Source organism: Danio rerio, chromosome 6 (genome assembly GCF_049306965.1).
Source record: "Danio rerio strain Tuebingen ecotype United States chromosome 6, GRCz12tu, whole genome shotgun sequence".
In the NCBI taxonomy this organism is placed as follows: Eukaryota; Metazoa; Chordata; class Actinopteri; order Cypriniformes; family Danionidae; genus Danio; species Danio rerio.
The window spans coordinates 32,399,365-32,424,825 of NC_133181.1; the positions used below are offsets into that span (position 1 = coordinate 32,399,365).

The following is a 25,461-nucleotide window of genomic DNA, read 5'->3' on the forward strand; positions in this document are numbered from 1 at the left end:
AATATCATAACAGCACAACAATAATACATATTTAAAGTATAACATTTTATATTAATGATACTTGTCATTTACAAAATTACAAATACAATTTGCAAACTCATTTTATGTTTTCATTAATCGTCATCCTACTTAATGAATCACTATCACATGAACCACTAATTAAATGTTGTCATCTGTTACACTTTTTTGTCAAATTAGTTTGATGACATTTAAATGTTCAAAACGTACAACAGCTGTCTTTATTCCATTGCATAAAATAAAATGTTATGCTCAATTTTGTTCAATTTCAAAAACGTGTGACAATTCAAATATAAAGGAAGTTGTACTGCATTTTGACAGTTTTATTTATTTTTCCCTCAAGGAAATGCATTTGTTACACCAGCTTTCTAATACTTCATCCCTCATAGAGTTTAACGTCATCTCCACACCACATCATTATAGGGGGATTCAGATTTATTTTAGTCTGCTGAAGCAGCTCTATTTTAAGTAGTTTCCTTTGTCAGTTTCCTATGTAAATTTGTAAACTATGATTATAAACTCATTACTTTGTGGCCTCAGTGAAACTATAAATGATGTTCAGCTGCATTTCAAGCAGCTTTTTATAATTTAGGACGTGGCATTTTCTATAATCTGAGAAGTATCATGAATCATGAACATGATGGTGTCTTTAAGGCCCAATCCCAATTCTACCCCTTAGCCCTTCCCCTTACCCCTACCCCTCGTTTTCCGCGTTCCTGTGAAGGGGTAGGGATGTCCCAATTCTCTTTAACTTGAAGGTGTACATAAACCTTCGGGGTAGATACCCCTTCGAACCAAGATTTTTCAGGACCACACTCGAAATCAAAGGGTAAGAAAATTTCCCAGAATACATCAGCCACAACTGTTGGATAGCTGCACCTGGAAGTAAGAAGATCCACAAATTACCTTTTTTTTGTCATTATTATCAATCTTTACAACAAACAGGCATATGTTTTCATATATATTTATAACCTCGTTCGTGTTTTACTGTCATGCTTTAGAAAAAAAACCCCACCATCTTAATTTCACAATCTATAATCCATAATCAAGTTTTACCGTCTTTATAATTAAGTTTTTACAGTGTCTGCTATACTGTTATTGTTGTTTTTGGTGTGTTTACATAGATGAATATGGCCACAGTGTAAATGCACTCCATAGTCACGAGCTTTTTGTCACGTTAGATCGTTATGATAACATAATATATGCCTTCAATGATTTCCTGAAGATAAATACCAATAAATAACTTAACTGGAATCACTACAGCAGTCGCGATCGTCTGATCTCATATGAAGCAAGAGATGGCGATGACATATGATGACGTGTGCAGTTGCTGTAGTGCTGTCCCATTTCTTAGGGGTACATTTTGAAGCCTCTCCCCTTCACACTCTGTTTTAAGGGCCAAGGTGAAGGGAAAGGGGTAGGGCCTTAGTCTTGCATTTCCCGTAAGATATTTTATGATGATGAGCTTTATTTTTATATTATTCAGCTTAGTTGGTTAGTTAACATTTTATTTGTCCCCTAGAAGCAATTCAATTCATGGTGCATACAGGTAGCCTTTATTATACAATTTACAAATACACATACAAAAATACATACATTTATGCACACACCATATATTAACCTCTGCATACATGTACATGCCTACACACATACAGTACATTTACAAAGCTTAAGCAACTACATAGCTAATACATGTACAAGAATTAAAACAACTAAAAAAAAAAACAACAACAACTAGTCAATAATTTACATTTAGCAGCTGGACCGCTCTAGGAATAAAATTGCCTTCATTCTTTGAGTTCTGCAATCTGGGCAGTGATACGATACTCTTAATTAATATGAATATAAATAATAAACAAATAGACAGAATAATTAATTTTATTATTTATTAGTAATGAGGGGGCTAAGCCGAAAAGAAAATGAATTAATTAATTTATTAATATTATGTACCCATTTTAGTTGTATGTACCTCTGTTGCTATTTAGCTTTTTTCAGGAAACAAAAAACCATGTACAGTTGTCAACATTTGAAGTGGATCAAAAAATGGGAATAGGTGGTGTTTAATAGTTGTCAGTTTAGACCATTTTCGCTAACTTTGCCATTTCAAATGGTGACTGCTGTAGTGTAGTTATTAGATTGACATAGGTCAACTTCAACTTGGAAAATGCCTCATATTTGACCGGCAACAGAAAAGCAGAGACCCAGACTCAGGGCGACACAAAATTCTTATGTATACACAGAACAGTTTTGCCTGGTTCTCGAATCTGATTGGCTGATAGCCGTGCGATATTCTGCAATAAACGCACTCAAGGTTATGCTTGTGTTTTACTCCACCCAAATAGTGACATCAGATCAATAACATCACTACAGTTTGACAAATATTGAAGCTGTTGGAAACATAAAGAACTTTTGAGGCTTTTTCAGGCGAGAATGTAGATGTTTAGATCGATTATGCAGTTTATTTACAATAGTGCTTATTTACAGTAAGATTAAGCACTTCAGCGGCCATCAGCCTGTCATGCTGAGCAGAGCAAAGATATTTGAGCCACAAGATGGCAACAGAAACTGCACAATAAGTCCTTAGGGGAGGAAAAACTCAGCATTTTCCTTTCTCTCGATTGCAACAGAGAAATACTTGGAAATCTCAGTAGACTGATGGCATTTCATGCTGTTCAGCCTTATAATCTTTAAATGTTAGCAAAATAACCTGTGTTGTCATCACTTTAGACATGCAGGATAATCATGCAAATACTAGCTCTAAAGTGACGTTGGTGAATTAGCAGCGGTTTCTGCTGTTCTGACGTCAGCTGCAGATGTGAACGAATGGCGGAAGAAAATAGTTCCTCATACAAAATGATTTTTGAAACTGTCTGATTTTCTGTTTTTTTACACATGATTATGTCATCGAACTGTTGTATAAATGCAATATCACACTCGCTGTATTGCAAAATGGCTGTACATTGTCACTGGCGTGTCACTTAAGCACTCCTCTTGCGGCCTTGTGCCATATCACACTGCTATTTATATGGTATTGCTTATCTGTCTGTCTGTCTGTCTGTCTGTCTGTCTGTCTGTCTGTCTGTCCGTTTGTCCGTCCGTCTGTCTCAAAGTATGTCATATTTGTGTTTGTATGATAAAAATAGAATCTGATAATGATGGAATATGTCATCTCATTCTGCTGTAATCAGGAAATCTAGAAAGCTCTAAAAATTACAGGCAGGTAACTGATGAAAATTTAAGTACTTGAATGAATAAACAAAACACAAGCTTCAGGCCTGGTCCTCTTTCGTCTTCCTCTGTCGTCACTTTTCCTTTTTATACTTTTGCTTCTTCCGTGGGTCTTAAGATAGGTGGTGCACACAGGTGACACACATCAGCGCTAACATCACAGCCTCTTTCTGTTCCCACGGCTCTCGGCTACGCCCCCCTAATGACAGTCAGTAATCATTACTATCAGGCGACTCAACTGCTATTATCTGCTTTTGCCCTTCGATCTGTAGACTATAGCTTGAGTCTTTATTTTATTCATGGTCATTTAATTGCAGATCATTTTTTCTGCTTCTAACTGAAATCAACAAAGTTTTTCTACAAATATTGTTAATTGTTTCAAACAAAACTGCATGAATTGAGAGCAAGCGTGCTGTGCCTGCTTTTTTTTTTTTACATTCTCATAGGTAATTGGAGGCAGTTCTTGTGAAGGATCGGTTATCCAGTTTAATGGCGGGTCCTGCTGCACATTTTATTCAGACTTCTTTCAATGTCAGACTCTGTGTTTGAAGCAAGCGTGCCCACTGAATGGTGAGGTGTCTGTGCCTGCTGAGAGCTCAGAGCTGTGGGCTGGATTGATGGAGTGGTGTCAGCGTGAATTTGCTCTGTGTGGGCAGCAGGACAGGCTGGAGGTGATGTGAAGGAGCCATGAGTCAGATTCAGCTCTCATAGGTCACCACCTGCAAGCCCTTCATGTATATAGACAGAGAGACCAAGTGTCTTGTATAATAGTTTGTATAATTTTCTTGTAATATAATATTCTTATTCTACTCATGCAACTGCAGGATTTGCATCAGTGTTTTATCGAAGGGGAGGCATGTGCACTTAAAAGGGGTTGACTCGGGCTACGTTTACACTGCATGGATCAAGTGACCCAATTCCAAATCTTTTTTTTTTTTTTGCTGCCATGTGGCACAGAACAAATTTGGCCCATGTACGTGGAAGCAGGAAGAAATCGCATGGATTTTAATTTACTCCAATCAGATTCAGGCCTTGTTGATATGTGGACATTTATTTGATATGAATCATATACGGGCCCTCATGTCTGCAGCCTAGTCATGTCTGTAAGCAGGTAGACTAGATTTTCACCTGTCAATGCCAGTCACACGCCTTTTTAAAATAGTAGTGAATGATGGAAACTTTGACACCTTCATTGCGGAACCGAGATATAACAAAATAAAAATATAAACAGACAAGTATAAACAATATATATACACTTGCCGACCACTTTATTAGGTATACCTTACTACGACTGGGTTGGATCCGCTTCAGAACTTTCCTAATCCGTCATGGCATAGATTCATCAAGGTAACGGAATTATTCCTCAGAGATTTTGGTCCTTATTGACATGATAGCATCACACAGTTGCTGCAGAATTGTTTGCTGCACATGCATGATGTGAGTCTCCCGTTCCACCACATCCCAAAGGTGCTCTATTGTATTGGAATCTGGTAACTGTTGAGGTCATTTGAGCACAGTGAACTCATTGTCATGTTCAAGAAACCAGTCTGAGATGATTTGCTCTTTATGATATGGCGCGTTATCCTGCTGAAAGTAGTCATCAGAAGATGGGTACACCTATGGTCATAAAGGGATGGACACGGTCAGCAACAATACTCAGGTAGGCTGTGGTGTTGACACAATGCTCACATGCCTGTCAGAGTGTGCCTCAACCTCCACCTCGGCTGCGTCCGATAAACAGCACAGTGACAGACATAAGTAAGCAGATCTCATGTAATGTTTGTGGGAAATCCTACAATAAGAATTTTCTCAATGAGTATTTGTTGTTTGTTGTGAAGTTAATTCAAGCCTTTCGATGAGTCACACACAATGTCAATACAAATTTCTCACTCTCTCTCTCACGCACGCACGCACACACACACACACACACACACACACACACACACACACACACACACACACACACACACATTTGTTTTTGTGAAAAGTGGGTACATTACATAGGTTTCCATTTTTTTTAATGCAGCAAAAACCGTATATTGTATTGCCCTTTCCCCACCCTACCCCTAAACCCAGCCATCACAGGAGACTGTGTACAGCTTTACTCTTTGATGAAACTCATTCTGTGGGATTTATAAGCATTTTGAGAAATGATGATGTCACCAATGTCCTCATATTTCACCTCCTTTTTGTAATACCTGTGTCATACCCATGTCATTATACAGATTTGTGTCCTGATATGTCACAAACACACACACACACACACACACACACACACACACACACACACACACACACACACACACACAGCGTGCAAGTTTTACTTTGCTCTGTTTTTGCACACAAATCTGACAGGATACACATTTGATACATTAATATGTGCTACTACGGAGACATGATAATACGTGGCTGTCAATCAATTCGGTGGGTGGAGAAACCACACTCCTACATCACGTAGCAGTGGGCCTCAAAATAGGATTGAATTTGGATGCTATTTTTTAACATCTTGAAATAAAAAAAGAGACATTTTGTCTTTATATCACCACAATATGATAGTGGACACCATATTCCTACACACAGTTCTGTCCAAACAGCTTACAAAAGATGATTTTCATCATTGGTGCCCTTTAAGTCTTTTCTGTGAACTTTACCCTCCCAAAATCCCACATTTATTTTTCCAGTTGTCGAAGCAATTTGACACTGCCCTCTACTGTATTGAGCACAACCAGGAAATGGTTTGTGGTGAGGAGAACACTGGTTGACCACAGTGCTGTGGTCAGATAAAACCGAATCTCTGTGATCTTATAACACTGATGCTCCAAAATCAATAACTACATTTCAGTTACATTTAGATTTATACAAGTGTTGTATTTTAATTGATACTGTTGCTAAGACAAGTTATTTCGTAGGACTTTGTTTGCAATACTGCACCTCCAAGTGTCAATCAAAATATTTTTGTGAAATTACTTGTAAGGACGTCTATGCAGTTATGGATAGTCAAACTCGTAGTGCAAACTCATTTATGATTTTGTGTTTAATAACCTCATAAATGTTTGTTGAGCAATGATTACAAGTTTAATAACACCTGCATGACTCATGATTTCAGGAACTTGCAATAGAAACAACAAATGCTTAAAGGCATTGCAGCTGGAAGGGCATCCGTTGCGTAAAACATATGCTGAATAAGTTGGTGGTTCATTCCGCTGTGGCGACCCCAGATAATTAAAGGGACTAAGCTGAAAAGAAAATGAATGAATGATTCTACAGAGAAAAAAATATCTATAGAGAAAGAGAATGTTTCGCGTTTCAATGGGGCCCCATTCCCGGAATTTCTTAGAGCCCCCAAATCTGCCCCTGCATTCAAGTAATTAGTAATTCATTTTAATTCTACCTATGTTTTGTATATTGCTCCACATTGCATTATGTTTTAAGGTTAAGTTCAATCTCTGGAAAATTTATTGGTAGAAAAATTCCAACACTTTTTTTGGCATAGTTTTATTTTTACACATTATCAATTCTTTCGATTGTATTTCCATATAAGATTTAAAGAAGAGACATGCTCTTTGCCAGTTACAGAATTCTTAAAGCTATCATTAAAACTATGATGAACTATGATGGTGCTTTGATGAACTGATCAAAGCACCACAATCATAACATTTCTGTGCCAAAAAACCAAGTGTAATGTCCTATTGATTCTGTACTTTACATTTTGACCACAGAGGGGAGTTCCTCCTCTTCTTCCACAAGGGCTGGAACTGAATCTGTGGGGTTTTCAGAAAGGAGAAGGTCTTTCTATTAGTGATTTCCCCAGACCTGTCGCCGCTATATGTTAGCAGTGCAGGTCCAGACAGCAAGAGCAACAGTTCGGCTGTGTGACAGATTGCAGAGAAAAGTGCAGGGCCATCCGTGTGGAAGAGTCAGTCATGCAGACACGGCCTAAACATAGTCTATACCTTGCTGAGGGCTGAAAATCAAAAAAGGAGAGGGTATAAGAAGCCAAAAACTTGCTGGACTGAATAATCTAGTGCTCCACATGAAAGAGGCTTCCACTATACATTCATTCTCCTGTAAGGCAAGACCCTGCAGGTGAATAGGATAAAAAAAGAACCTGTAGTAAACTAAAAAATATCTATAAATGATTGATGTGATCGATGTTTTTGTTTTTCCCTGTTTATCTATGCTTTTGAATTGCATTATGGAATCTTGATCTTCCTTTCAACAACTTTTAATCTTTAAAAGTATTAAAAGGTGACTTTTATTAACACTTGCTATAGTTTAAAGTCTTTAAAGTGATATATTTTCTGGATTTATAATTTTATATTACAGTACTAAAAACCTTGTAATTTTACAGACATTTTTCTCTCTATTTTGTATACACTATTATTTACTACTACTACTGCTACTACTACTACTTCTAAAATGTCCATAAGAGTGACTTTGTTAAACTGTGGAGTTGAATTTTCAACAACAAAACTGGACAAAGCAGAGATCAAGGTCCCATAATGCAATTTACAAGTGCAAATAAACCAAATACAGTACACTTGTGAATCACAAAATATTTAAGTTTATACTTCCCATATTGGTTACATTTTAAGAATCGCAAAAGTTTTTTGTATTACTCATTTGTAAAATGTTATATTTAAATATGCAAATGAGGCATTGAGCACAATATGTATCATTTGTTTTAAATTTAGTTGGCTTTTGTCCTCACGTTATCTCTTACATTATTGGAAGAATGTTTATATCTAGAGAAATTAGTTATTTTTTATAGGACAGTAAATTAGCAGCAAGTGAAGTGAGATTGAGAGAGAGTGGCACTGGATCTGTAAAGGTCCATGAGCCGGGATTTGAACTTGGGACACCTGGAACACTGTTGCGGTATATGTTGATGCACTTACCACTAGGCTGTTGTGGCAACAACAAAAAAGAGCCATTTTATTTTGTGACACAGACTGTGTAGTGATTGTGACTTAAAAAAAAGCTTCGCTAATTTAGTTTCATTTTGCGTTCATCTTTCATCAGCAATGTCTTTAGCACTCTCTTTTTGCTTTGACCATTTTCAGCCTTAAGGCTCGTTCATACGGGAACGCTTTTTGCTTGCATTTTTTTTGTCAAAGGTTTTATGACATGTTACTATATAAAGGGCGCCAATGTGATCGTGCATGCCAACGTGCAAAGCACCTGGTGTAAAAGCGTCATTTTTAAAGAAACGCCTCATCCTTGTTTTTTGTTTTGACGTGCCGCATCACAACCTTCTTCACCAATCAGATTGACATTATTGTTCAGGTTCACATAGATGCTGAAGTTACAGTACACACCATTGAAGGCACTCAGGCACAAAACTGTTAATGTAAGCGCACATTGAAGAAGATACCCAGAGGCGATATGAACGTGGAGTATGCCATGCATGCTCGTTTGCATCGCCAGTAACTTAAACAACAAGCATGTCAATTTTTCTTCTTCTTCTGATACAAATTGGTGTCAGGAGCTCAAAGTTGTGTAGCGCCACCCTGTGCACCATGGTCTTTTTGCTTTTCATTAGGCGCCATCTAACATCGAGTGACTTTGCATACTTATCTGCTTGACGCCAGTGTAAATCGCTTGAGTTTGAATGCAGAAAATAGTCTCAAAATGCTGACAATAAACGCAAACAAAAAGCGTCCTGGTGTGTATGAGTCTTTACTTTGCTTCATACTATATTATGATAATAAGTTTTGAATACTTTTGCTCATCTGTAAAGATTGTAAAGATTCCACACTCAAGTGACAACATCATCAAACTGTTGATGTTGAGACGCAGAGAACGGGCTCGCGTTCTTGTAAAGACTGGTTTTGCTAGGTCACCTTGGAAGAACGAACTCGGGAGACCGCGAGAATAGAGAATGCGTCCTGTGAGAAATGAGGTGCTGCGTTCTTCCTGATGGTCATGTGACCTTCACGCATCTTTAACCAAATATTATTTAAACATTTCAGCATTCATACAGCAATTTATTGTTTTCCCCTTTTCACAATATATGCTATGCATAGACTTTTTAGAAATATACGTTGCACATTTTAACGTAATATTACGTTGCAGATTTTAATACAGATTTTAACAAATGAGCACCCTTAATGTGTTTATTCCCTTATTAAGATTTTCATGGTAATGTTTATTTTCACGGTTTTATTTCGGGAAGGTAAAGAAGTTTATATCTCTGAACTTTAACAATAAACCTATATTAAATACTGCGCTTCCCACTTCCAGTCGCAATGATTTCTGGAACTTCTAGAGTGAGTTCGGGGCTCAAGTCTGCATCGTTTTTATGCATCCTCCGCTCTTGAGGTCTTGAGTATTGGAACTGAACTTTGGCTGTTAATGATGACGTTACATAAGAACACGAGGACGCAAGACCACTGAAGTACACGTATTAAGAAACAGCCTTTGTTTGTTGTGAAAATGCACACTCTTGTGACGAAAAGTCCTAAAGAAATCAAAACTAATCATATGACTTTGTTAGCTCACATTGGCTGTTTTGTGACGAACAATGTGACTAACATATTTAACCACGCTGGCTCAACTGTCAGTTTTGACAACAAACAGAAATAATGAGCAGGAGGAGTCTGTTAGGTCGTAATAAATCTCTCCAAACACTTTTCCCGATCTTTCTGACTAAAGGTTTTAAACCACACGAGGAAGAGTAAATGATGAATTTTTTTTGTTTGTTTTGAGAGACTTAATATCACTTAATATCAATCTCAAAATCTTAGTGTCTTGCCCTCAAAGCAGCATTTTAAGTGTTGTCCCGAAGTAATGTTTCCACTTATAGCAGTCTGGATGGCCGTAAATGAACCCGTGTGGTATTTCCCCGGCGAGGTATATCCCGTATGGGAGTGTTAACAGGTTTAGATGTGGATCAGCAATGCTAAGCAGCCTAACGATCAATCCATCAATCTTAATGATTTACTGTTGAGAACGTCCCTACAGCCAGTGCCAAATACCACAGTGTGAATGCCAATGGAGGGAACTTATTTTAAGCAGGCATATTAAGTCAACAGTAGTCAAAATTTAAAGTTAATCAAAATCTTTTATCAAAGTTGCCCTATATTTGTTTATTCAACACCATTCTTGTCTTAGCTTGGATTTTAAAAATGTTATTGAACCGCTTCAAATCTTGACTACTGTATTTAAATCCTACAGTTTTTCAATATAGATGTATACTTCTATTTACCTTTTTCTGCAAGGTTTGGGAATGGGACATCTTTCTGTCCTCGTGCGTAGGTTAGTTTCAGTGTGTTGTTTTGAAAAGTTGGATTCTTCATATTGCGCTGCTTGCTGAGCTGCAGTCTTTTTTGATTGTAGTTAACAGATGGTCTACCCTTGAGGTTAATAATCAGACTGTTGAGTTGGTACAAATGCTCTTCATGGTCCATTTTTCGTGTCTTTATGCTTTTCTAGCACAGTTTTCCTCCCTGCTGTTACATCTTACAAATGTAAAGTGTGATAACATTTAGCATATTTATTCTTGTAATGCTGTCATTTATGTGTTGTGAATTAATTAATGCATACTACTTTGCATTTTTAAAGACATGGTTCACCACAAAATTTTAATTCTGTTATCGTTTACTATTCCTCCATTTGTTTCAAACATGTTTCCTTTCTTTCTCCTGTCAAACACAAACGAAAAATGTTATAAAGCATTTATTGACTTAAGTTTTTGTTAATGCTATGTATGTTGAACAAAATATTTGCTGCTGGTTTCCAGCATTCTTCAGAATATCTTGTTTGTGTCTAACAGATGAAAGAAAGAATTTTATACAAGTTTAGGAGCACTTGATTATGGTGAGCACGTTTTCATGTTGCAGTGTACTAAACCACTAATGGCCGGTTTCCATTGAGTGGTATGGTACAGTATGGTTTGGTACGCTTTTATGTCCATTTCCACAGTCAAAGTGTACCAATAAGTAATCTTTACCGTACCACATTTGGGGTACCCTTTCCAAAGGCACAACAAAAGGGTACCAAAAGGCGGAGCGAGAAACATAGCTATTGGTTTACAGAGGAATGTCACTAGCGCTTGCAAAAGCCAAGAGAATGAAAACACAGGAAGCGACATTTTTTAAATACAAAGCGGAATCATTGCATAGTAATACTACATACATTTATAGCGAGTCATGGTTGACCCATGCTCAAACAAACCTAATGTCCTGAAACAAAAAAGTCATGTCCTGTTTAAGCATCAGTGGTATTGTTTTCTCGCGTTTGCTTGCCGCACATCTATATTTGAAATAACAAACTTCTCGAGCTGATGATAAAAATGTGATTTTTGAAGTACTTCTGACATCAGATCCTTTCAGAAATGTACAAATGTGAGAGTGAAGGGCGAAAAAACAACGGAGAAGCCAGAAAAAACAAAGGAACAAAAGATTCTTTCAGCAACCTAAAACATGATCAAACTGCCATAATTCTAATTCATCACAAGCCTACTAAAGTTGACTCATTCCGAACCACACCATACTACTCAGTGAAAATGGGACTTGAAGGTCCTGTGAAGTGCTTTGAAATTTTTTTTAATGTTTAATGTTATCTCAACTGAAACATGTAGGCACGAAAGAATGTTTGGCTCCTGTTTTTGAAAAATAGCCAATAGCATTTTGCTTGTTTCAAAGCTGAGAAAAAATAATTGGAAGCATATTGAAGGGGGCAGGGCATGTTAGATATTAGAGAGCATTTGATTGGTCAGAAGATTTGTTGAGAAACTGAAGTATGATGTGATGATGTGATTTATGCACCATGAGTTTTATCTTCTCCCTTCTGGTATTCGATACAGAACACCTATTAGTAAAACAAATAGTTTAAAACTTTCATTCATCCCCTCAGCTGTAAAGTTTTTAAACTTAGGGTAGGATTTGTATTGTATGATGTACTTTTGTGTATTATGTGTGACATGCTTGTATGCTGCAACCAAATTGCCTTCGGGAAATGAATAAAGATTGACTGACTGACTGATATCATAAAAACCGCTGATCCATTTATGTGAAACAAACAGCAAGATTTGGATGTTTGATTCCTCTAAATGCAAATTTGGTCACTGTTTTGCAGCATATTAACTTATCGATATCTTTAAGACCAATATATTATACTAACATTTTCTTTTTTTTCACAAATGAAGATATTGTAGATTAATTCAGAGATCCTCATTAAGAGCCATCGATCAAGTAGTCATTCATTCATTCGACTAACTGACTAGTTGATTTTAAAAGTATGGAATTTTCCTCATCTTTACTCCATATTCACATGTGCCTTGTCCACTGTAATGTAATTTTCAATTATTGATGCGCTCTGCTGAAAGAAATCTCTCTGTTTAATATTTCATTAATGTCAAAGCACTGAAATAATTGGATTGTTTCAGACCTGTTCTCATCACTTCAATTCCTCAGGTATTTTCTGTCACGATATGACAGAGAAGATGAATAGCCCATCATGTCACTCTTCTATAAAAGAAAAAAAACTATAGCTTAATGGCTCTATGAGTATTAAAAATAACCACTGTAGCTCTGTATAATCGCAATATTGGTGTATTTGTGGTATTGTCTGAGTATGTTTGTGTGTCTCCTCAGCGGGAGAAATGTTTTCTCTGTCTGACAGTAGAGTCTGGCCACTGTGTGTCATCATAACACTTCAGTACAGTGAGTGCAGATTCTCCATATTTCAGAGCTCATTGAAAGGGTCACACTCAGACAGACATAAATACTATGTTTTATTTGCTGTTGTATTTATGCTGTATCGCTCTGTAATTAAATGTAAACCCACTAATTAAATATAATCAGCATTCTCATTGCTTCTCATGCTGGCATTAATTTAATCTCTTTTTTATGACCATTTTTCTATTTCTATCTAATGACTAATTAGCAATTCGATTTGGTTTTGTTTTTTTATTTGTTCATTATTTTAAAATGGTTTTGATTTAAATGTAATATTATTATACTTGATATAATATATAATTTTACCTGTCCAGGAACTGCAGGTGGAAAATAGCAATCTTGCTACAACCTGGCACAATGCATCTTTGAGGTTAATGTAATTTTTGTGCATTGTCCCTGTTAAATAAATTCATTCATTCATTCATTCATTCATTCATTCATTCATTCATTCATTCATTCATATTGATTTAATATTACTGAGAAAAGTACAAGAGTAATAATCAAATTAATAAAATTATTTACCAATAATAATAATAATCATTATTAATTAACATTAGTTTTTTAAAATAATAATAGTAAAAATAATAATAACAATAATAATAATAATAATATTATATTATAACATTGTTATAATAGTAACAATATAATAATAATAATAATAATAATAATAATACCAACAAGAATAATAATAATAATAATATTATATTATAATATTGTTATAATAACAAAAGAATGATAATAAATAAATAACAACAACACCAATAATAATAATAATAATAATAATAATAATAATAATAAACTAATTAATATTATATTATTATTAATAATAATAATAATAATTAATAATACTAATACTAATACTAATAATAATAATAATAAATAAACTAATAATAATAATAATTATTATTATTATTGTTATTTTTAAATAGAGTTAACCTAAATTTATTGATGTGCACTTATCCTATTGTATTATTTGTGTTGTTGTTGTTGTTGTTGTTGTTGTTATTGTCGTTGTAATTGTCGTTGTTGTTACTGTTGTTATTTTGTGGTCTCATAACATTACTATCTTTGGAAATTATGGATGATTACTTGTAATAGCTGTATATAATATCACAAATTGAGGCTCACTGCTAAAAAACAACAAATGACTGCTCAAAATCATAGACTGATTACAATGACAAACACTTCAGGCTTGTAAAATGTCATCTTCACCTTCAGATAATCTCTGAATGTTCTCAGCTATGGGACCTTATACCATCTGGCATATTACCATATCCGTCATAACCTTCATAACTTTCTCAGTTTGGTAACTTTTCCCACCATGTCATCACACAGCCTTTTTCTCTGCATGGAGAAGATATTAAAAGACAGATTTCAGCAGAAACGAATGTTGGAACAAAGACTCACTTGGCCAACGAGAGAGGAGTTTCTGTGGGCTTCACGGACGTGTTTCTCTTCATCCGCCGCTTTCAGTCTTTCTGGTATCTGATCGTCTGATGGCATCATGGGAGTTCAGCAATCTGTCATCTAGATATTCCTCTGTAAAGCAGTGAAATGATTAGCATCAGCCTGCGTACACCGTTTATTATGGGAGATGTGCTCATTGTTCTCGCTCAAACTGCTGAGCAAACCGTAATACACAAACTTTTTGCTTGATGAAATGCTTCGACATCAAGCCAAGTGTGTGGATCTGCGTGCAAACCGTCCTTTCCTCCTTGAAACTCTCAGCAGTGGGATTGATTTTGAAGTTAGTAATAAGCCTCAGCTTTCGGATGAATTATTCTTTTTGGATCGAAACTGCTCCAGAAGTCATTGTGTATATCAGCAATGTCACGCTGCCAGATTAAATCACATTGTTGAAGATGGGATTGGATGATGGAAAGCATTCTGTTTTTAATGCTTAGAAATGTATAAATCCATGGAAATTATGGCTCTTGTCATATGATTATGTCTTTGTACTTAGCGAAATAAAATCTTTGTTTATGTAGCCTTTGATTATAATCATTAATGATTATTATAGCAATATTATTTCTAGTCTATTTTTTTTGTTCATTAGCAATTCTACAAATGCTTTTAGTTATCACCAGTTTTTTCACTATTTAAACAGAAAGAGCAAAGGTCTAAAAATTTGTTAAAAACTTTAACAATATTAATAAGGGTCTATTAAAATTATAGTTCAAAATTAAATGTTAATAATAGTAATAATAAAAATGATAATATTAATAAAAAGTATAATAATGATGATAATAATAATAATATATAATAATAATAATTATAATACTGTATGATTATAACAATAAATAAATAAATAAATACTGTAAGTAATGTTGTTGTTAGTTGAATTATAATTAGCCCTGTCCAAATTGTACAGTAGTTTCAGATAATTTAACTGTTGCAGACTTCACCACATGTCTATTTATTTTCTGATTACATAACATTACATTGATTTAGGTCAAATGTGATCATCTGGCCTGTATTTGTTTTAATTGGTTCATTTTTTACAAACGGTTTTGATTGAAATTAAATATTATTAAATATATTATATGTCATTAATTTATTCATTTTCTTTTCGGCTTAGTCCCTTTATTAATCAGGGGTCGCCAGAGCAGAATGAACCGCCAACTTATCCATCATATGCTTTATGCAGCGGATGCCCCTTCAGCAGCATCCCAACACTGGGAAATACCCATACACTGTTGCTTTCACGCACATACACTACGGCCAGTTTAGCTTATTCCATTCACCCTTACCACATGTCTTTAGACTTTGGGGGAAACCGGAGCACCTGAAAGAAACTCACGCGAACACTGGGAGAACATGCAAACTCCACACAGAAACGCCAACTGACCCAGCCGAGGCTCGAATCAGCGACCTTTTTGCTTTGAGGTGACAGTACTACTTACTGTGTAAGATTTAAATCGAACTTTGCTTTTATACATATAAACTTGACGCATGCACACACCCACATACGCACGCACATACATATAAACTCAATCCTTGCATAAACACCCACATTAACATGCACATACAAATAAACTCACTTCATGCAAACACACCTATACACGCATACACATATATAAACTCGCTGCCTGCAAACACACCTATACGCACACGCACATACATATAAACTCGTTCTATGCAAATGTATGTTTGTAATAGTGTTGTTTGTGTGCGTTTATTTACAATAGTGTGGTTTGTTTGCACATGTTTGTAATAGTATGGTTGAGTGTGTATGTGTTTAGTTTTGCAGTTTGTGTTCATATAGTTCAGTGTACATATGTACATGTGTTTGTACTGTGTACAATTGTGTCTGTATGTTTATAGTAGTGATGTGTGTGTCTATAATAGTGTGTGTTGTTTGTGCTGTGCATTTGTGTATTTATATTATGTTCATATTACTTGTGTATGTGTTTGTGTGTAGTGCAGTTTGTGTGTACTGTATGTGTTCATAATAGACTGCTGTGTGTGTGTGTGTGTGTGTGTGTGTGTGTGTGTGTGTGTGTGTGTGTGTTGTGCTGTGAATTGTGTATTTATATTAGAGTGTTGTGTGTTTGTTTGTGCTGTGTGTAGTAGTGTGGTTTATGTGTATGTGCATATGACTGTGGATGTGTTTAATAGTGTGGTTTGTGTGTGTGCATTTGTTATAGTACAGTAGTGTGTTTATATGTTTGTAATTGTGGTGTGTGTTTGTACTGTGCAGTTTGTACTGTGTGTATGCATGTATTTATAATAGTGTGTTTGTGTGTAGTAGTGTTGATGTGCATGCCGCTCTGCACTGATGATGTAACTGCTCAGATGATGTAGTGTGGCAGGAGGGAGGAGGGGAAGAGCAGAAATCATCACACACACATTTATTACTCCCTGATAATAAAGCCAGGACTCATCATTTAAGACCAGCTCCACAGTGAAATGCACCCACATTAAGTCTCAGTGATCCTATTAAACATAGCTTTTTACAGAGAAAATAAAAAGCAACTGTTCTATAGAAATATGCTTTACCTGTAGTAGTTTCATTGTTTTGATGTGCATTATCAGACAAAAAGTTGACTTTGACTTACAGTAGGCAATGCTGCACGATTCATTGAAATGTGTGTACATATACAGTTGAAAACAGAAGTTTACACACACTCTAAAAAGGAACATAACCATTAAAAAAAAAATGTCTGATGGTAAATCATACTAAACGTTTACTATTTTAGGTACGCTAGGATTACCTAAATGATTTACATTTGCTAAATGGCAGAATAATAAGAGATTTTATTTTTTTTTTGGATAATTTTTTTTATTAATTTCTAGACAGTCAAAAGTTTACATACATTTCCTTAGTGTTTTTTATTTTAGCTTTGCTTTTAAACTTTGGTCAAATGTTTTGGGTATCCTTCCACAAGCTTCTCACAGTAGTTTGAATGAATTTTGGTCCATTCCTCCTAATAAAATTGATGTAACCGAGTCAGATTTTTAGGCTTTCTTGCTCGCACAAGCTTTTTCAACTCTGCCCACAAATTGTCCATATGATTGAGATCAGGGCTTTGTGATGGCCACTCCGAAACATTCACTCTGTTGTTCTTAAAGCACATTTTAACTATATTGGCAGTATGCTTAGGGTCATGGTTTGTTTCGAAGACCCATTTGTGGCCAAGATTTAATTTCCTGGCTGATGTCTTGAGATGTTGCTTCAGTATTTCTACATAATATTCTTTCTTCATGATGCCATCTATGCTGTGAAGTGGACCAGTCCCTCCTGTAGCAAAACAGCCCCACAACATGATGCTGCCGCCCCCATACTTCACAGTTGGGATGGTGTTCCTAGCCTTGTAAGTTTTCCCCTTTGTCCTCTAAATGTAACACTGGTCATTATGGCCAAACAGTTCAATCTTAGTTCCATCAGACCACAAGGCATGTCTCCAAATATTAATCTTTTTCCCAGTGTAATTTAACAAATTTTAACCTGGCTTTTTTGTTGATTCTGGCTTATTGATTTTCCCATGTTATCACAAAGGAAGCAGTGTGTTTTAGGTTTTCGTTAAATACTATTCTACAGTTTTGCCTACAATTAACTCAAATGTTGTCAATCAGAAACTTCCCAAACCTTGACACCATCATCTGAGCTTTTTCAGAGGCACAATAATCATATTATATGTAAACTTGACTTTCAAGAAAAGTTATAACAATTTTCCAAAATACATCTCTCTCCTTATTCTGCTATTAAGCATAACACAAACAAATTATATATTCCTAACTTACCTAAAAGAGAAAAAGTTTAGTCACATTAACATCTGACTTTTTTTTGGTTTTGTACCTTTTTATACCAGTGTATTTAAACTTGTGGTTTCAAGTGTGTGTGTGTGTGTGTGTGTATATGTGTGTGTATGTGTGTGTATATGTGTGTGTATATGTGTGTGTATGTGTGTGTATATACATACACTAATCAGGGATGCAATAATGATATATTTTGGTTGAGGAATAATCAGGGTTTCATGGTTAGCATGATTATGAATTCATTAATTTTAAAACGCTACTAGTTTAGAAAATAACATGAAAAATCTTTACATTTTAAAGTGTTATTTATTGCTGCTCACTAACCAAATAACGCAACACAAAATAATGTGAGTGTGTGTGGATGTTTCCCAGAGATGGGTTGCGGCTGAAAGGGCATCCTCTGCGTAAAATTTGCTGGATAAGTTGGTGGTTTATTCCGTGGTTCATTCCACATTTTAGACAAATTATCTAAATTAAATTCCCTAATTAGTAAATGAAAACTATTAACAATTACACAATTCCTCATGATGATAGCAGGGCTATATATGCCTTTTTATGATCTTCCATTTTATATAAAAAAAACTATTAACAAGTAAGGGGGAGTGGACATAATATTTATGAATAGGCATGAAACGTAAGGTTTTATAACAGAAATGCATTTGGTTGAGAAAAAATGGTGACAAAAATATTGACATTAAAGAATGAGGCTTTAACATTATGCTTTAGCTAGAGCATTTTTCATTCATTCATTATCTTTTCGGCTTAATCCCTTCATTAATCAGGGGTCACCACAGCGGAATGAACTGTCAACTCATCCAGCATATGTTTTACGCAGCGGATGCCTTTCCAGCTGCAATCCAATGGGAAACACCCATGCACTTTTGCATTTACACATACACTACGGCCAATTTAGCTTTCAATTGACCTTTACCGCATGTCTTTAGAACATGGGGAGAACATGCAAACTCCACATAGAAAAATACCAACTGACCTAGAAAAGGCTCGGTGCAGCGACCTTCTTGCTGTGACCTTCTTGTGCTACCCATTGCGCCACTGTGATGCCCGCTAAAGCATTTATTTATCATTTATTGATTATTTTATGAACAATCATTTACCTTTTGACTTAATTTCAGTATGTTCACAAAGTGTTAAAGAAGTATCGGTTAATGTAAATTACCGACTGTTAGCTGATGGCCTTTGCTGTGTGTTTTAGATTAAAGTGAAAAACTGTGTTTTTTTTACACTAATGACTCTTAATCCTGTGGTTTCAGAGTCAATCAGATTTAAAGTAAATTCAGTGTCATCTCCAATTCATTTGTGCATCTCTTTTAAGAATTGTATTGAAATTAAAAATGAGATACTGGAAAAGGGTGGACTTGATTTTGAGAGTCTGTTCCTCGTGATAGTCGTAAATATAATTTAAACCACACTGAACTAAACTAAACTTAAACTCTGAAAACTGGACTGACACGTTTTTAATTGACTAGAACTTGTATGTTAAGCTGCTTTTACACAATCTACATTGTAAATGTGCTATAGAAATAAAAATTTATTGAATTGAATATAACATTTTAAATATAGTACAGTATACACCCAATGGCCACTTATTAGGTACACCTTACTACTACTGGTTTGGACGCCTTTTTGCCTTTAGAACTGCCTTAATTCATTGTGGCATAAATTCAATAAGGTAATGGAAATATTAAAAATCCTAGTTGATTAGCTGATTCTGAAATACCTAGACCAGCCTGCCTGGCACCAACAACCATGCCATGTTCAAAGTCACTTAAACCATCATTCTTCCCCATTCTGATGCTCGATTTGAATTGCAGCAGATCATCTTGACCATGTCTACATGCCTAAATGCATTAAGTTGCTGCCATGTCATTGGCTGATTAGAAATTTGTGTTAACGAGCAGTTGGACAGGTGTACCAAATAAAGTGGACTGAGTGTATACATTAAGAAAAGGTTAGCCTTTAATTTATTAACAAAAACTATAAAGGTAATTGATAGTTGCTTTCTTAGAATGATCAAGATTTTTATAGTTCTAAATAATTCATTTTTGGCTTGTAATTGGAATAAATCAATGGTTTGATGAGGCTGGCTTATATTTATGTACTTATAGGCCAATTATGCAATTGTGTACCTTTGTTTATATTGAGGCACACCATTTCACTGTAGAAACTTTTATTTTAAGATATTTTCTAGTAATGTGATGGAAAAATTGGAAGTGTTATAATCAGCAGTAAGCATTCACATACAGTAGGGCTTTTATTTGAATGTTTCATCATGACATAAAGTAGCTGCTTTTACCTGAAATGGTTTATCTGAACCAGGTTCATTGAAGCAAATCATCTGAAAGTAACTGTTCACCAAAAAGCTTTGGGCTTCCAATCATTATTAGCAAACAAGAGTCTAATTAACGATTAGCTCTGTTAAAAAAAAGACGAGTCGATTCCACTTGATGTAATCGATTCCAACTCGAGTCTCCATTCTCAACACCTCAAAATCGATTTTTTTTGGAATCGACTCTCAGCTCTAGATTAAAGACTGCTTTCTGCCAAATTAATGACCATTTTCTTCAATATTGTTTGTGTTAGTTTATAAATAAGCTTGACAACATTTAGTATGCTCAAAGCATCCAGCATGCTTATTATTTCTGCAGAACACAAATTAATGATGCCTACATAAAATATCGCTGATGTAATATGGACATGTTTTTGTGGCAGGTTTTCCAGAGAAGAGTTCATGAACACTTGAAACACAAAGTAATTCCATTCTTTCTTAGGGTTGGACCTAATCCTTATAAATATAACTTGTTTAAAATGTAAGAACACAATTGGTTGAAGTTATCGGTCTGACTTGTGAATGCATGACAACCATCTGGATGATAAACTACTGTCATCTGCTTTAGGTTGTCAAGTTTTTACCTTCACCCTCTTATTGCTCTTTGAGATCAGATTTCATAACTGCACATCGGAGGTCATTCTAGCTGCAGTCTTCCCTCCTCTGGTGTCCTTGTGTTTGTAAATCTGTTGAGAAAGCACTCTCCATGTCACCCCGTTTCACCTCTAAATGGACCGGATCATTTTTATCCCCATCTCCCGGTCGGCTCTCTGCAACCGTCGGCTCAGAAACTCCTCAGCTTCTCTCTAGTGAACTGTGTAATAAGCTGAACGCTGCTGCTCGCCCCTCCCCCTTCAGTCTGCTTACCTCTTCTCTCTCTCGCTCTATCTCTTTCTCTCGGTCTCCGCCGTTTTGCCGCGTCTTGTTTGGATAGTTGATTGGGAAGCGTCCGAAGCTGCTCCTCTTTCCTCCGAGTCATGGCAGCGGCTCCTCTGCAGCAGGTGGAAGCGCAGCAGCACTGATGGATCTCGGAGGGTTCCTCGCCGTGTGACACGAGACCCCAGTGCCCTCTAACCCTCCTCCTGCTCCTCCTCCTCGTACCGCAACACCCCCTGGTCACGGAAGGCAGCATGGCTCCTCCAGAGCTCCCTCAAGTGCAGCTCTCTTCGGGAGCGCTCTAATCTGACGGGCCGATTGAGTCGAGTCAAGCGAAGAGATTGGAGATTGGAGTGGACTCAACTGACAAGGGCTCGCTGGATGAAGGCATCACGCCGCTGCTTCTGCTCCCCCTGCCACAGAGATGAGGGTGCACATCGAGAGCAGGCAGCGGGCAGCACTCGTGGAAGCTGTCGGCCGGCACCTCGACCGCTGATGGATTGAAGTGCCCAAGCGCAGAGAGAATGTCTCCCAGCATCAAAAACTTGGATTGCATTTCGCCAATGTTGTGCCACTGTAAAGTAGCATGCACCAACAGCACCATCTCACTTATGTTTGGATGCAAGGTAGGGAGTTGCTTTGAATTTGTATCGAGATTCATTCCGAAAGATGCATGAGGGGCATTTACTTAAACTTAGTTGTTTAAACTGGCACTGAGCTGCTAATTGTCTTCTCACACTGAGAGGAATTTTGATAACACCTTTCGTAGGATAAGATCTGAACATATGCTCCAGGTTACATCCTCATGGCAGCTATCCATTCCTTTGCTTGTGATCCTGATACTCGTGGGTGATTAAGTTGGAAGTCTCGCAGAGTCTTCATTTGTCCTGACAAATTGAAAGCCTCAATGAGATCTCGAATGTTGGCAGACTGAAGAGCCGAGGGTGTTCTTCTGCAAGTTTTCAGACTGAACCTAGCTAGAGTATTGTATGTTCCCTTATGCCTTTACTTCCACCACTTTGGTGTACTTAAAAATAACAAAGTCCTGAGGGACTTCTTGGCTTCTGTTTACTGAAATAGACTGATTTCAGCTTGATTGAATGCAGCATCTTATAATAGTTTGCTTTCTTGATTTTGCTTTCTTGATTAGGACTAAATAAAGCCCAGGCCTAAGATTCCTTTCGGTTCATTTTATGCTTGTCTAGTTCAGAGCGGGATGGCAAGTTCTTTTAGTTACATAACCGCTTGGTCCTCTGGGTGTCTTTTAGCCTGCGTCCCAATTAAATCTACTATGTGTGAATTCTTGTGTTTGTTTGTTTCATGGATGATTTTCACTCTCTCTAAGTCTACTAAACATTGCAGTTTGCCCAGAGTGTAGAGGATTACAGCTTCTCACTTTGCGCCTTCACGGACTGATCTGTCCTAAAAAGCTTCTTGTCATTATAGCTTACCTTCTTTTCGTCTAAGCATTAGATCACAGAGCTTGGGGAAGCCCTTGTTAATGCCTAATGACCATCAGTCTCTGGCAGTGTAGGGCTAGCTCAGATCGAGATAATTTTAACCTAGACCTGTCTAAATAAAGATGATGCTCTGCTTGAGTCCTCACTGGGTGAATGTTTTATTTATAAGGACTGCATCTTGCTTCCATTTTTCAGGATAGTGAATCACACAATAATAAATAAGTAAAACTTCAAGAGCAGTGAATACGTAGCATCACAAGACTTGAGTACTGTTTTACAGTAAGATTCAGTGCATTGAATATCATGACCTATTATTTTTTATTTGCTGTTATTTTTGTGTTTAAGTAAAACAGTGTGAATTAACACTAGATAATTTAAGTATTCACATACAGTTAAAGTCAAAATTATTAGCCCCCCTGTTTATTTTTTCCCCAATTTCTGTTTAACAAAGTGAAGATTTTTGTCAACTCATTTCTAAACATAATTGTTTTAAAAACTCATCTCTAGTAACTGATTTATTTTATCTTTTGAATTTTGACCTTTTTAAATGTTTATTCAAATTTTAAAAACTGCTTTTATTCTAGCCAAAATAAAACAAATAAGACTTTCTCCAGAAGAAAATTTATTATCAGATATACTGTGAAAGTTTCCTTGCTGTGTTAAACATCATTTGGGAAATATTTAAAAAGTAATAAAAAAAATTTAAAAGGGGGGGCTAGTAATTCTGACTTCAACTGTACATTAATTCAAAAAAAGGGCAGCTTATGTTTAGAACCTATATTACTAACTGCTGTATTCAGTAGTTGTTTACCAACACTTACTTTATTTACTCTTGTAAACTAATTGATTAATTATTTTTACAGGGTTTCTGCATGTTTCACAGAGTTAAATTTAAGACTTTTTAAAGTACATTTTTTAGACCATTATAAATTAATGTTTAGACTCATAAAACGCTTTATCAAATGGCCCAGATGGAAAAGATTTTTATTTGACCTATCAAAATTTTTTTTATAATTTATTACATTTAATAATACAATTATACATTAATAATACACAATTCAAATATTTTAGATGTTATTTATTAGCTAAATATTTTAAATATTGTGTAAAAACGAGCAAGCTCTACTTGTATCCATATACTTTTTTTCCGAACATAAAATTTCCTTAAAAAAAAAAATGAACAAATGTTTTAAAAGTTTTTAAAACTTTAATAAACTAAATCTATTGACAAAAATCTGTCCAGATTTGTGTCCTCAGCAGTAAAAACATGGAGATCTTTTAAACAAACGTTATTGTAAGGAAAATAATTATACCATTATGATAAATAGAGTTAAAAATGACCTTTTTAAATAACAAATTTAAAGTTTTATTGAGATGGATTGTTGGTGATTGTCTGGGTTTTGGCCAGATTGGGTAGCAATACGAATAAATTAAAATTAAGACCTGTTTAAAAAAAAGATTTAGGACCTACAATACATTATCACTGTAAATTTAGGACTTTTTCATATTGGGTGCTAGTGGCTGGGATGCACAAGAAAAGAAACCAAAAAGCCACTGTGGCGACATCCTAACATCCTTTTTTATTTACAATCTCCTCACTGCTGCTATATGGCACTCATTTTCGCGTGTGTTGTTTTTTCGACCTGAAGTGACTAGCACGAGCGTGTGGTTTCCTTCACCACTTTCAATGCGCTTTGTGCTGGCACTCGCGTTCCCCTGCCATTTTTCTGTAACTACAGTAGGCGAACGTCAACAATTTTCTCAGAGGATGACAAATGGACAAACTATTGCTGCAGCTTTGATACAAATTTAAGGAGAATTAAACAACACTGCAGTGTTTGGGTGTGCTGTGTTTATCTGAGGTACAGTAATTAGTCTGCTGGTACTGAAATGTGTATATTCCATACAAAGGGTAAAGCAGAATTGGTTAGTTCTACTTGCATGAATTGCGGTGCGCTCGCCGTATTTGGAAAAGTTAAGATGTTTTAAACTAGGTGTGCCTGGAAAATGCTTGTGCATCACTCGTGTGTCGCTTGGACACCAATTTAAAACCCGTTTAAAAAAAGATTTAAGAACTACAACACAGTATTTCAGTAAATGTAGGACCTTTTAAGGCCTACAATTTTGGTTTTGAATTGTAAGACATTTTAAGACCCCTGTTTTATAAACCAATTATTACATCTCTTGTTGACCTACACACTCATTCAAAACTTTTGTTTTATTTATTTATTTTTATTTTTGAAAATAAAGCTTTACATTTCCTGATCAGAGCCAGCATAATATATTAAGCACAGGTTTTTAAAATAAGAACCAGCTTGCTAATATCTGGTCTGGTGGGTTTACTGTAGTGCCGAAGAGATAAAAATTGGAGTAGGTTTGTGGGAAGGGGACTGAAGGTTGTTTAAATAATACAGCACCTCTGTCCATGCTGTCATCTGGCTTTAAAGACGCCTGACTGCAGTGAAGCCTGTTGGATACACAAGATTCCACATTGATAATTAAAGCTCACATGCACACATGAATCCTTCCTCAGATGCTTCTTTGCTTTGCTTAAACCCCAAGCATTTGTCAGATGAAGTTAAGCTGAGCTCTG

General features: G+C 35.9%; 1 protein-coding gene and 1 long non-coding RNA gene across 34 annotated transcripts in view; one reads left to right on the plus strand and one right to left on the minus strand.

Annotated features, from left to right (window-relative positions):
• dlg1a (discs large MAGUK scaffold protein 1a) overlaps positions 1 to 25,461 on the plus strand; it is a 220,569-nt gene that overhangs the window by 27,188 nt on the left and 167,920 nt on the right. For 10 of the 32 annotated variants that reach the window (XM_005165909.6, XM_073952486.1, XM_073952489.1 and 7 more), the window contains exon 1: positions 21,427 to 22,034. In XM_005165909.6, coding sequence (XP_005165966.2) covers positions 21,933 to 22,034 — 102 coding nt within the window. In that variant the 5' untranslated portion in view covers positions 21,427 to 21,932. 32 annotated transcript variants of the gene reach the window in all.
• LOC110438688 (uncharacterized) lies at positions 1,558 to 21,828 on the minus strand. Of its 2 annotated transcripts, none has more exons than XR_002459077.3 (3): positions 21,400 to 21,828; positions 14,334 to 14,465; positions 1,558 to 4,863 (listed from the first exon to the last, which is right to left on the minus strand). It is a non-coding gene; the product is annotated as an uncharacterized lncRNA (long non-coding RNA). The 2 variants fall into 2 exon arrangements; XR_011015988.2 differs by having other exon boundaries at positions 4,500 to 7,007; positions 21,400 to 21,529.